The sequence below is a fragment of the Chlamydotis macqueenii genome, chromosome 3, assembly GCF_036417535.1.
Source record: "Chlamydotis macqueenii isolate bChlMac1 chromosome 3, bChlMac1.mat, whole genome shotgun sequence".
NCBI lineage: Eukaryota > Metazoa > Chordata > Aves > Otidiformes > Otididae > Chlamydotis > Chlamydotis macqueenii.
The window spans coordinates 85,367,643-85,380,605 of record NC_141558.1 but is presented as its reverse complement, the minus strand read 5'-3'; the positions used below and the strand labels follow the sequence as shown (position 1 = coordinate 85,380,605).

General features: G+C 42.4%; 1 protein-coding gene across 5 annotated transcripts in view; it reads left to right on the top strand.

Moving 5' to 3' along the window:
• The window catches only part of DAAM2 (dishevelled associated activator of morphogenesis 2), a 212,022-nt gene that overhangs the window by 105,120 nt on the left and 93,939 nt on the right, over positions 1 to 12,963 (top strand). For all 5 annotated transcript variants that reach the window (XM_086744495.1, XM_086744497.1, XM_086744496.1 and 2 more), the window contains one exon: positions 4,299 to 4,388. In XM_086744495.1, the coding sequence (XP_086600621.1) occupies positions 4,299 to 4,388 (90 nt within the window). The remainder of the gene's footprint in view (positions 1 to 4,298; positions 4,389 to 12,963) is intronic.

Below are 12,963 nucleotides of genomic sequence, written 5' to 3'. Positions count from 1 at the left end.
TAGTTCTTCCCTTTTCCTGCCAACCTTTGCAATTCCTTTCTTCTTCAATAGCTGCTTGCTGTCACTGAACTAACTCTAGAGTCTGAAGTTCTACATACTGACAGATCTACCTCTGTTGTTGGGTCAGAATGACCTATTCATGGAGCAAATTACCCTTCTGAAATGTATTCTTTCTGTTGTTCCTTCTGTTTTTCTCCAAAGCAGCAAGTTTCCTTGTGTGCCATTTGTTAATATCCTGAGTCAGAATAGGGAAATTGTCTGCTTGATCCAGAATCTTCTTTCTTAGCTAGATCCAGGGGGTTCCTGCGCAGTCATGGTGGTCTTCTGATCGTCTTCTATAGAAAGAGGCTGAGGATGGGAGAGGTAAGATGATGTGCAGGATTCCAGAAGAAGAGTTCATATCTCTTGTATTTTGCAGGGATTTCTTGGTTCTTAATAGGGTGGGATTTAATTAATGGTATAGATAGAGGGGGGCATGTAGGCCTCTTCAGTTCCTCCCACTCCTTTCTTCCTCTCAGTGAAGGAGCACGCTTGCTGAAGACTAACTTCAGGAAAGGGTGTTGACGAGCTTGACTGCTGCTTTGTATTCTGGAGAAGGTGTGTCTGCTAAATATTCAGGCTTGCTCTCTGCCCATCTGACCTGGGGGTTAGAACCCAGCATTTTGCCTCCTAATGAAGACAAACACTAGCTGTTTCAAAAGGAAGGCAAATCCATCTTCCATCTGCTGTTTTCCAGTCAGGTGTGTTTAGGTCTGCCTCTGATGATTACTTTATGCCTGGAACCCTTGTTACCTTGTTGCCTGAGCTAATGTGATGACTTCTAATGTTCTTCTGGCTTAGTCTACCCTCCTGAGTCACAACAAAGTAGGGTGTGGATGCACTTTGTTGCTACTGGATCTTCCATCCCTTCAAACTACCTTTCTACGTTTCTGTCCTGAAAAGGATGTCATGTTATCAGGATGCAAAATTGCATGACTGGAAGTTGCATATTCTTATTGCCTCATTGAAGGCAGCGTGCTCTTTATGCCCCTGATACTGCCGGTGTCCAGGGTAGTGCCAAGAAGCTGTTAAGTGGCAACATCCTGACCTCTGGGTGGTTCTTAGTCAATAGGAGTGTTCTTTTGATGAAATGGTTGTCTTGAACTATGTTGGTTGAGATCATCATTCAGTTTTATGCACTGCTTCTGGGAAGAGCTTTTGCTGCTTGTCTGATCTGCCATCAGACTCCAGAAAGAGCAGTATGGATTAGAAAACAAGTTAGTTGCTCTTTACTAAAAAAAAAAAAGAAAAAAAAAAAAAAAAAAGAAAAAGAAAAAAAAAGCTAAAATCATTAAGCAGCTTAATAAAGCAATCATAATTTTCCTAAGAATTTAGCTGAGCCCAGCCAGCTCATTTCAAATGTGTATTCTGGCCTCTTTGGTGGTTCTTCCAAACCTGGCATTTCTGATTCCCTGTCTGCCCCTCCTTTCCCTCCCACATGTTTGACCTCCAACAGCATTCCTCTGCTTGTCTTAAGACCTTACATGTCGTTTCACTCTCCCTCTCCCCCCAAGAATGTGATCCTGGTCTGAGCTTTCCAATTGTGTGCAGCGAGGATAAAACTCCTTGCCTCGCTTGGCTGCCCCCTTGTTTGGAAACTCACCCTAAACATTTCCACATGGTTTGCACTCTTTTTGCACAGCTAGTTTTTGGTTGGGTTCTTTTTTTTTTTTTTTTTATTGCTTTTAAACATTTTCTTGTTTAAAAAAAACCCTCCAGCTTCTACCTTGGGCTGCTGGCACTGACCTCGCCTTGTTACTGTTTGCATTTCTTTTGTACCTTTTTGCAGCTGAAATCTCTGTGGGCTTTTAAATCTGTCAGCAGCCGCTACCAGGCTCGGTGTGCAATTTAGTTCACTGTTTTCACAAGTTTCCCAGCCCTGAACGCTTTCCAAATGAGCCATTGTTGGGCTGAGTTAAAGAGGTATTGTCTCTGCTTGGGCTAGGTTAGCGTGGGTGCCAGAATCTGCATGTGCAGCGTTCTTAGCACTGCAATGTCATCTTGATATTGGACCCCTGGACACTTCCTTCTCCAAACACTTCCAAATATATTGGAAAAAGAAAACCCTGCCAAAACTGATTAATTGAAATGTTATTGGAAGCTTGTCTTTATATTGCTGAAACTCGCATTTAGATGTCTTCATCTGTCCCTGCTCGTGCAGACTGCTTACTATGAAGACCGTTATTATTTGTTTAATACCCATTAGCACCTGAAACTGGCAGCTGTGATTGGAGCTCTGTTCTGCTTAGTGCTGCATAAACCCAGAGCAAGTTGCAGTCTCTGCTGTGATGATTTGAGAGACATAGAATCATAGCATGGTTAGGGGTGGAAGGGACTTTCAAACGTCATCTAGTCCAACCCCCCTGCAAGGAGCAGGGACATCTCCAACCAGATCAGGTTGCTCAGAGCCCCTCCAACCTGGCCTTGAATGTTTCCAGGGATGGGGCTTCAACAACCCCTCTGGGCAACCTGTTCCAGTGTTCTACCACCCTCAGTGTAAAAAATTTTTTCCTAATACGTAATCTAAATCTACCTCCCTCTGTTTTAAAACCATTACCCCTCATCCTATCGCAACAGGCCCTACTAAACAGCCTCTCTCCATCTTTCTTGTAGGCCCCCTTGAGGTGCTGAAAGACCGCTATGAGGTCTCCCTGGAGCCTTCTCTTCTCCAGGCTGAACAGCCCCAACTCTCTCAGCCTGTCCTCATAGGAAAGGTGCTCCAGCCCTTTTATCATCTTTGTGGCCCTCCTCTGGACCTTCTCCAACTGGTCCATGTCCTTCTTATGTTGGGGGCTCCAGAACTGGACACAGTACTCCAGGTGGGGTCTCCCCAGGGCAGAGTAGAGGGGGAGAATCACCTCCCTCGACCTGCTGACCACGCTTCTCTTGATGCAGCCCAGGATGCGGTTGGCCTTCTGGGCCACAAGGGCGCATTGCCTGCTCATGTTGAGCTTCTCATCCACCAGCACTCCCAAGTCCCTCTCCTCAAGGCTGCTCTCAATCCATTCCCTGCCCAGCCTCTATTTGTGCCTGGGATTGCCATGACCCAGGTGCAGGACCTTGCACTTGGCCTGGTTGAACTTCATGAGGTTGGCACGGGCCCACCTCTCCAGCCTGTCAAGGTCCCTCTGGATGGCATCCCTCCCTTCCAGCGTGTCAACGGCACCACACAACTTGGTGTCGTCAGCGAACTTGCTGAAGGTGCGCTCTATCCCACTGTCCGTGTCGCCGACAAAGATGTTGAACAGGGCCAGGCCCAATACAGACCCCTGAGGGGACGCCACTTGTGACCGGTCTCCACTTGGACATCGAGCCGCTGGCCACCACTCTCTGAGTGCGGCCATCCAGCCAACTCCTTATCCACCGAGTGGTCTGTCCATCAAACCCCTGTCTCTCTAGTTTAGAGAGAAGGATGTTGTGCTGGAGACATGTTGTATAGGAAGCGTCTATTGTTATCCACCTTTTACAGAAGAGAAACTGAAGCTAGGTAATTCAGTGATGTATCCAGAGGGAGCTTGTGACGGAATTGGGATCATTTCCAGATCACAGCATTAGCCTTCATTTTACAAATGTAAGATTGGCTAAGATCTAAAATGATGTGTTCCACTGAACTCACTTTTCCTAACAGACTGAATTTGCTGGTCTGTTCAATGACATGTGGAGATATGTCCTTTATGTCTGAAACACTGGCTGTCTTTTGCTGAGGACTCTGTGGTGCAAAGGACAAATATCTGAACAGATATTTTAACCTGTAGGTTGCTGTTGACATTACTGCCACTAGACAACTGTCTTGTGGCCTTTGTTTAAAGGATACAGGGATTTCACTGTTCTACCTCTATGGAAGACCAAGCTCATATTGCAGCCCAGGAAAAAGGTGTATTGAATTTTCAGTCTTTCTCTAAGAGTTGTAAGGAGTATCTGTGTCATGTAAGCCAGTGCTTTGAGTTTTTCATTTCATGCCTTTCATGTGATCTTTCCCATCCCTGACTAATTATTAGTAATGGAAATTTGACATGGGGGTTGTTCAGGCTCCCTCTCTTTATAGGCTCTGCTTTGACAGGGAAAACTCACAGTAACAAGGTAAAAATTATGAAACCATTAAGCTTTGGAGTCTTTGGGAGCCACTAAGTCCTCTGCCTTTTGGTTGAAGGCTAGTCAACACACCTGGTTCAGACTCCTTTCAATCTATTAGAAGTTACCAATGCAGCTGTTGACTGGTTTGGTTTTTTTTTTTCTGTTTTCTTTTTCACAATCTCCAGGATGAATTGGACCTCACAGACAAGAACAGAGAGGCTATGTTTGCACTCCCTCCAGAGAAGAAATGGCAGATTTACTGCAGCAAAAAGAAGGTATGACTATTGTCCTGATAGAATTTATTGGCAAGCTACTTCAGTGTACATCAACGTAACTACTGATATGCATCTAGATTTGAACTATGTATTTATGTATTCTTTACTCAAGAACATGATTAAGCAATCGAAGGATTTTTATCCGCATGAACATGGCACAACTTTCTTATAAGTAAAGTATGCATATCTGATTTCTGAAGAGAATGTTAACAAGTAAAAAATCATATGTTGTCCCATTTTGACTCTTTTACATGTTTGGTTTTTTGGGTGTGTGGGTTTTGGATTTTTTTTTTTTTTCATTTGAGCTAGAAGAAAAGCTATCATGGAAATGTTTTAAGGATTTTTTTAAAAACTTTTGTAGGTTGCTTAGAATAGAAAATGTATTACTGAAATCTTTCAGAATGTCTTCAAGTATCTGTAAAGTACATAATAATAGTGATGTTTTAAAACTTGGTAGTTCAAGTCTCCCAGAGTTTGTAGGAACTGTTCCATGTTGTACTTGAAAGTGAAGAAGACCTGCTCCTATCAATTTCTGTGTAAGGCTTTTTTATTCAAGGTCTTCAAACTTCTGATAAACCAGTGAGAGGGGCAGTAAATCAGAGGCTGATATATCACACTGAGTGTCTTGTCACTGCAAGAATGATGGCCGTGAACTGACGAGTTGTGTCACTGATGTGAAACTTGTAAAAGAGGAATTCCTGCAGGAGTGGTGTGGTGGAAATGTTTTGCTGCTCTAGGAAGGAAACAGAAACAAAGATAGCCCCAGTAGCATATATTCATTAACAATAAGCATCAGGGAAAAAAGGTGTAGTGAGTGTGTTGGTTAGTTTTATTTCCCAAATGTGCAAGTTATGCTATGAGAGCATCAGTCTCTATACGTAAGTCCATGTAACAGAAGCTGAAAGAGGAGGTTTAGATTTCAGTACTGAAGATGACAGATTGAAACCCTGATGATGATGCTTCTGAGGTTGTGTTTGCTGCCTTTCTTTCCTCAGAGGGGGAAAAATTAGCTTTCTTACCATGTAATTACAGAAAATCACAGTCAAACCAATCAGTTGGGTGCTTTGCATGTTGTGTTGCTTTTAGTTGAAATGCATCACACAGGGAAGTTAATAGCAACAAATTAGTTGCAGTGCCCCTGAGCTAGCAATAATTCAGGAAGTGCGTAAGAGCAGTCTAGGCTCAGTTATGTTTGGTGCTTTCTCTATTCTTCTTCCTGCTGGTACACGGAGCTTGCAAGTGGAGGGGAAGATGCAGGCTGCTGTGTTTAATGTCTGCTTTACATTTTTGCTGGCCAGCGCAGTTGGCTTTTTCAGCTCTAGTGGGAGAGGATCTATTTGTAGCCATCTCAGAGAACCACACATTCCACCTCCCAGACCAGTCAGCCTTGGCAGGAAGATTCAGTCTTTAATGTATTTAATATGTTGGTTGGATTAACTACATTACACTTTTTTTTTTTTTTAAGCAGTGGATTGGATATAAGAATCTTTAAGACCTCCAGAGTTAAAGTAGCTGCATACTGGAAAATATTTATAACGCATTTATAGTGCAATCTCAATCAGCTGAACTCCAGCTATCCAAATGATGTGCTAACTGGAAAAGGATACTGTTGCCAGATGTCTATTCATTACATTGTAGATACTTTCAGTTACTTGAAACCTTAACTGTCCAATGTTATTCATTGTTTCCCTCACAGGCAGACAGATGATCAGTGATGACATCTCTCTCTCTCTCTAGGCTGCTACCTAATCCACCTATCATCATTGTTTTACAGTGACAGAGAAGCTTGTTACAGGCTTATCTTTAGAGGAAAGCTGGTTTTTTTTCCTGAAGAATCTGTAATATAATTTTAGCCACAAAAGGCCCAATTCCTCACTTGCCAGAACTCTGTTAACCATCCAGGACAAGCCTCCAGAGTGCTCTGTCTCACTGGTGTTGGGTTCTTTGGTTTTCCTGGGAAGCGCGAGGGCTCTACGCTTCCTAATGTGGCAAGTGAATACACTATGAACTAGAAGGTCAAGACATGCAGGTTGAAGCAACTGTTCACAATCATTAATCTCAGATGCCTTCTCTAGTTTAAAAGTGACAGAAGGTCAGAGTTTTCTGATTTGCTCCAAAGGTGGCAAGATTAGTGGACTGCCTTAAGTAATCAAATGTCACTTGCAAAAATGAAAATCAGTCATTTTCCATTTATCTTGACAGCTAGACTTTGGATATAATCTTCTACAGTACTTGTTCCCAAAGTGGTTTTCTGTTGTATCAAAAAAACTCATTCCACCTGTTTCTGATACCAAGCCTTTCTGAAGAAATGAGGGAAGACATATATATCTGCATTTACAGTTATATGCCAGCAGCACAGCTTGCCAGTCAACATTCCACGGTACTCAAAGGAGATTCAGTTCTGGATTGAAATATCATGATTTTGAGTGATATCTACAGAGGAGTGTTCACACAGTATTATACAGCTATGCTTCCTTTAGTCATTTTTGGCCATTCTATGTTCACGTGTGAAACTATTAGTACTAAAACCAGATCACCAATTATTTGATCTAAAGGATTAGCTTCAGCTAGCAACTATAGCAAACACTTCATTCTCATTTGTGGAGTAGCTATTTGCAAGCAATAAAGGCTGCTCTGTTGGACAATGTTAATGTGTTCTGAGTCTTAGCTCTCCCCTACCTTGCCATTAATCAGTACAGAGCAGACAATGAGAGATGCAGTTGTCTTAATTTGCATCAGAAGAATTATTAATCAGTCACCACTGATTGCACCCTGACTGTCTATCCAAAACACCAGTATAAAATGTTTTAAATTGTCTCTTTGTAGTATGAACTTCCCTTGGTACCATCTTGAGTTATAGCTATATAGCTATATATAAGTATAGCCATATGCAGACAGAATGCAAATAATGACATCCTCCCTCAGTTCGGGTACTTGATTCTGGTTTTGTTTAGGATAATCTTCATGCCTCACTATCAGCTGCAATTTAGAGTTATGTAAAACATATAATCCATTTCTGTAATTCCTTCCTGTAACATTATCTGTAGATGTCCTTCTAGGTACATGTTTTGCAGGAATTAGATCAAGCACTAGACCATGCTTTCAGATGTATTTATTCGTGCATGATAAAACTTCTGATGTCAAGGCTAGGAAACTGCTGTTATTCAGTGCTATTTTACCAGGAATTCATGCTAAAGTGCATAATCACATTAAATACTGATCAAATAATGAAAAGAAAAAGTTGTCAGTTCAATTATTTCACCTGTAAATAAGCTCATATTGAGATCCCAAAAAGGGTAAAAAATGCAGGTATTCCACTGCTTCGACACACACTGCTTTGGATGAGGTCTGCGTTTCTAAGAATGAGGCCTCGTTGTGCAGGCAATGGCTTATTGCCCTCTGTACAGTCCTACAAGCTCTTAGGCTTATTACTACTGGGAAGCACGTCAAGTTGTTTTCTTTTTATGGCCTTTCCTGCCTCCAGAGACTAATTTGTAAGCCTTCAGTTGAGCAGATTTTAGTAGGAAGCACACACATTTTGCAGAGTTAAAAAAGTTAGGAGTTTTTTTACTTCTGTGTTTCTTTGATGGAAAAATTTGTAGCAAATCTCTTTTTAAAGTACAGTCAGACTGGACTAGCTACATCATACTACTTCTCTCCAAACAAACAAACAAAACCAACAAAAAGCTCAATTCTAATAACTGTATTGAGCTCTAGAAATTTTGTGGCTGTTTTGTACTCTTCCGATTTTAGTTGTACCCTAGAATAGCTATTTTGAGTTGATTGTGCTCTATCTACTCAAGTGAGATTATTCAGACTCAAGTATTACAGCAATAATCAGCACGCAGCAACTTTCTGGAAAAAGGCATTTATAATATCTGAAAAAAAAGTATATGCTTATAATCCTTAAATTGATTATACTATTTCTATATTGAGAAACAGATCTAGAGAAAGGCTTCTCCACAATAGTGAAATAGGCTTTAAAAATTCTGAGGAAAATTCGTCTGAACCATACACTGTAACACCCGATACACAGAAAAGATAATTTCCTTATTATTCCATTCCCTGCAATTGTTTTTTTAATATCTATCAATTATATTTTTCATCTACCTGATGAATAAAAAAAACCTAGTAAACTGAATATGAGAATAGGAGTCAGGAAAGTCCTTGGTTCTAAAAGTCTTTAATCTAAATTGTTGTATAATTTCAAATAACTTGTCATTATTGTGTTTATATATAAATGCATTCCTTTCTACCTGAAAGAAAGAGTAGCAAAGTTATGAAACTTTGTGGCAATGTTCTGGCCATTCCATCCTCTCACACCTTTTCCCTGCAGTATATACATGTCTTGGCTGCATAGAAGATTCCTTTTTTTTTTTTTTCTTCCCCTTCTCCTTATTTTTTTTTCCTCTCCTCCTTATTTTTTTTCTTCTTCTTCTTTTTTTTTCTTCCTCTTATCCTTATTTTTTCCCTTCCCTCTCTCTTCTTTTTTCCTCCCTCTTTCCTTTTTTTGTCCCTTGATATAATAATCTTAAAAATCTGAATATATGTTCAGTTCAAGCACTGTTCATTGTTTTTCCTTGCTACACCTATCTGTCTTCTAAGATATTCTTGTAGGACTGGATTTTGTGGTGAAGTGTCTGGACTTGGGAGAGCTCACTGTAAGGAGCAGAAAGGATGGAGTGGAAAGCACTTCTGTGCATTACACAGTCACTAAGGAGTCCACGTCCTTTGGAGTGAGGTCACAGATTAGCACTGAGACTAGTGAAGCTGCAGTCCAGGTGCAGAGTGCCCCAGGTGCCCTTCTAGAAAAGGTTTACACATCTCCCACAAAGGAGCAGCAAATACTGCTGGATCACCTTGTGTCCAGTTCCCTTTTCCTAACGTGAGAGCTGCATCCAGACCTACATTAGGCTTCAGAATGCCCTGGGGAATCCTAGCCTTAGTCAGACTTTAACTTTTACTAGTTTTACTGCAGTCTTTTTATTCCATTTGCAGCTCGGTTTCACAAACTCCCACTTAGGTCCCATGCCGGCTGTCTAACATTAATGAAGATAATGTCTACATGTCAGGTTTTGGTTTTTCCTTTCTTTGAGAATTTCTCTTTGAGCTTTGCCCTTGAGGTTTGCTTTGTCAGCAAAATGTCACCATAAAAAGTATAGCTTGATATTGTGCAGCTGGATATAGAGTAAGATACTTCTGTCCTCCACCCCATGCCCACGCCTGCCTTCAGACTCCTGCAGAGCTCTAAGTAGAATTTCCAATCCCAAACCTGTCTGTATTACTGCTATAAACCCTGCTTGATATTCAGCTACAGTACCAGCTTCCAGAGAGTGCAATTCACCCTATACTTGGGATTCATCCTCCTGTTAAAACTATAAATATAAAAATTTGTTAATATTTATAATATAGATTAAAATATATGTGTGTGTTTATATTTTAAAAAACCCTTATATTAAATCTACTGGAGGAATCTAAGCTGCTTTTACAGCTTTTGATATAATTACTTTAGCCTGCCATGGATAAAGCTGAAGGTGGATGCAAATATAAAACTTGCCTTTGGGGAAAGCTCCCCTTACCTTTGGGGAAAACTTTCTGAACTGAGTGAAAGTTCCTACACCAACTGTTTGTTCTTGGGTCACTTTGATCTGTGTTTTTGCACTGAAAAGTGTAGTTTCAGCTTGGTTAAGAGGGAGAGGCAGTTATTTCTCAGCTAAAGTGAACTGGCAAGGATTTTCTTCCAAAACGCTGAGGTCTTTTTCTGTGCATTTAAGGCTTCATATGGAGGCTCTAAGACAGGAGGCTGCATTATATCTGTCTATTTAGATAGGAGTTCTGCAATTCTGGCTGTAGGAAAGCATTTGTTTCTTTAAGTTCCTTTTTTAAAGAAGGAGATATACATGGAGATATTCAGAGGAAGATAGATATTCCCTAAAGAAGACACAAAATGGATCTTCATCTGGTCTCATTTAGTGATACAATGTACCAGATGAAGATCACACCATTGTGTTGTCTGAGTGGGGATTTTTGGTTTTGTATTGTCTGATCAGAGCTATGAAAGCCCTTTGGGGTTCATCCTTTCTGTATGAAGAGTGCCAAGCACATGGTTGTCTCATAACAAATGAAGTGGGTGGTTTGAAATTGTATTGTTTTCAATTCTATCTTCTTGCAGTATTTTTTTCTCTTTGAAATACTCTTAGAGTCTGTTACTGATTTGGAATATTAAACTGTTTTGGTTGTGAATTTATAGCTGTGAGGAAGGAGCATTCAATGTGTCCCTTACAAGTTCCTTTCTTTAGAGTTGTTATTCCACATGCTGTATCTGGGAGCAGCAGACATGAACACACAAGATGATTTGCTGCAGCATTTGAGAAGCTATTTGTAAGAAATCCAAGTTTGACGAGGCTTGGATATGACTTCATGAGAGTTTTTGTCCCAGCTTTGCATGAAGTGTTTAGGGGGAGTGTGGGTGGGTGTGTGTAGGGGTGCTTCTACTCTACCTTCCCCTGGGAAGTCTGAAAAATGCATGGTAACCCTCACAGCACATGTGATAGCCTAAAAGCAAAAGCGGTTGGTTGACAGTAGGAGACTGAGGAAGCTGTGTGGGTCTTGGAGTGCCTAGTGCAAGTGTATTGCAGACTCAGTGATGAGGAGATCTGATGACCACAGGGCAAAGCCCACCCTGCACATTGGAGCTGGAGAATTAGGCTTTATCTCAAGTGTTTGGTGCATCAGAAAATTGTTTCTCATCCTACTAGTGCTTTAGAAGTTTGTGGCAGTTCAGCTCTTCAGTCAACATTTTAATTTAACTCAACATTCAAACCTGGACAATGACCTGAACAATCTGATCTAACTTTGAAATTACCTCTGCTTTGAGCACATCCCTTCTGTCTGAGGCCCCTTTCATCCAAAATTGTTCTGTGATTCTCTGAACTGACCATAAATCAAACTAGGAAAGTGTCGTAGTTCAGCCCTGATCGGGACCAGACTACCCAGTCTCTTTCTCACTCCCCCCACCCTCCAAGAGAACAGGGGGAGATGATATAAGAAAAAATGGCTCGAGGTTTGAGATAAGGACGGGGAGAAATCCTTAAAGTTACCGTCACGGGCAAAACAGACTCGACTTGGGGAAAACTATTCATTTATTTCTAAAACTAGCAGGAGAATGAGACAGGGAAAAAGATGACCTCCCTCTACTCCTTCCTCTTCCTGGGCTCAACATTATCTCTACTACCTTCCCCCCACCTCCCCAAGCGGCACAGGGGGAAGAGGGAATGGGGGTCGCAGTCAGTTCATCACGCGTTGTTTCATGCCGCTTCTTTGTCGGGGGAAGAACTCCTCACATTCCTCCCCTGCTCTGTTGTGGGGTCCCTCCCACGGGCCACAGTCCTTCATGAAACTGCTCCGGCGTGGGTCATCTCTTCCACGGGGTGCAGTCCCTCCAGAACGGCTGCCCCAGCGGGCCCTCCATGGGCCACAGCCTCCTTCGGGCATCTGCCTGCCCCGGTGTGGGGTCCTCCATGGCCTGCAGGTGGATCTTTGCTCCTCCGTGGACCTCCATGGGCTGCAGGGGGGGGACAACCTGCTCCACCATGGTCGTCACCACAGGCTGCAGGGGAATCTTGGCCAGGAGCCGCATTACTCCTTCCCCCTCCTTCTGAACTGACCTTGGTGTCTGCAGCCGTTCCTCTCACAAGAAAAATTCTTCACAACAGGCTGGCAGAACCTCTCAGGATCTTTTTACATCTCATTCACATCTCATCTCCTCTCCACTTCTTGCAGCCAGGCCGGGCTGAATTGGGCCCAGTCGGCCACCCAGCGGGAGGCCAGAGGGTGGGGCCTGCAAGGCCCACAAGGCTCACGCCTCCCCCTCTCTTCCCCTGCTCAGCTTCTTCACATCTTTTCCCCTTTTTTTTTTCTGTTTTCCCCTTCTTAAATACAGTATCGCAGAGGCGTTATCATGGAACATTCTGCTACCAATTGGCTCAGCCTTGGCCAGCAGCAGGTCTGCCCTAGGCCCGGCCGAGTCCACTGAACAAAGGGGAGCGACTTCTAGCAGTTTCCTACAGCAGCTACCACCTTAGGCCCCGCCCTCGCTAAACAAAACCAGAACAGAAAGCAGCTGTATATAGCCCTATAAAGAAAGGGGACAACAGTAGGGCTTTGTGCAACTTACTATCTCCTGTATTACTGCTATGAGACCAACTCCTTGAAACAGGCTGTAGCAGAAGATGTTATTTGGTTCCCTCCCAGTGCCTGGGACCCATGGTTGCTTTTGGTCTGAGTGACTGCATGACTTCCTTAGCTCAGGAGACTGTTGGTGAAACAGTCTCAAATGTGGAATTTCTCAAATGAATTCTCTGAAAATAGACTTGCTTTCAGTTAGCCTATGGCTCAGCGGAAGTCTCATAACACTGGTAAGTCACAGTGGGAAGATGTTGCCCTTTGCAAACCGCGGCATTCCTTCAGCTGGATGTTTGGAAAATGCCAGCAATTGTGGAGTTAACTTGCTTTTTTCCCACCACCATCTGTTCCTTTTTCTGTTAGCAGAATGACTTCATGCTCAGATGTTTGG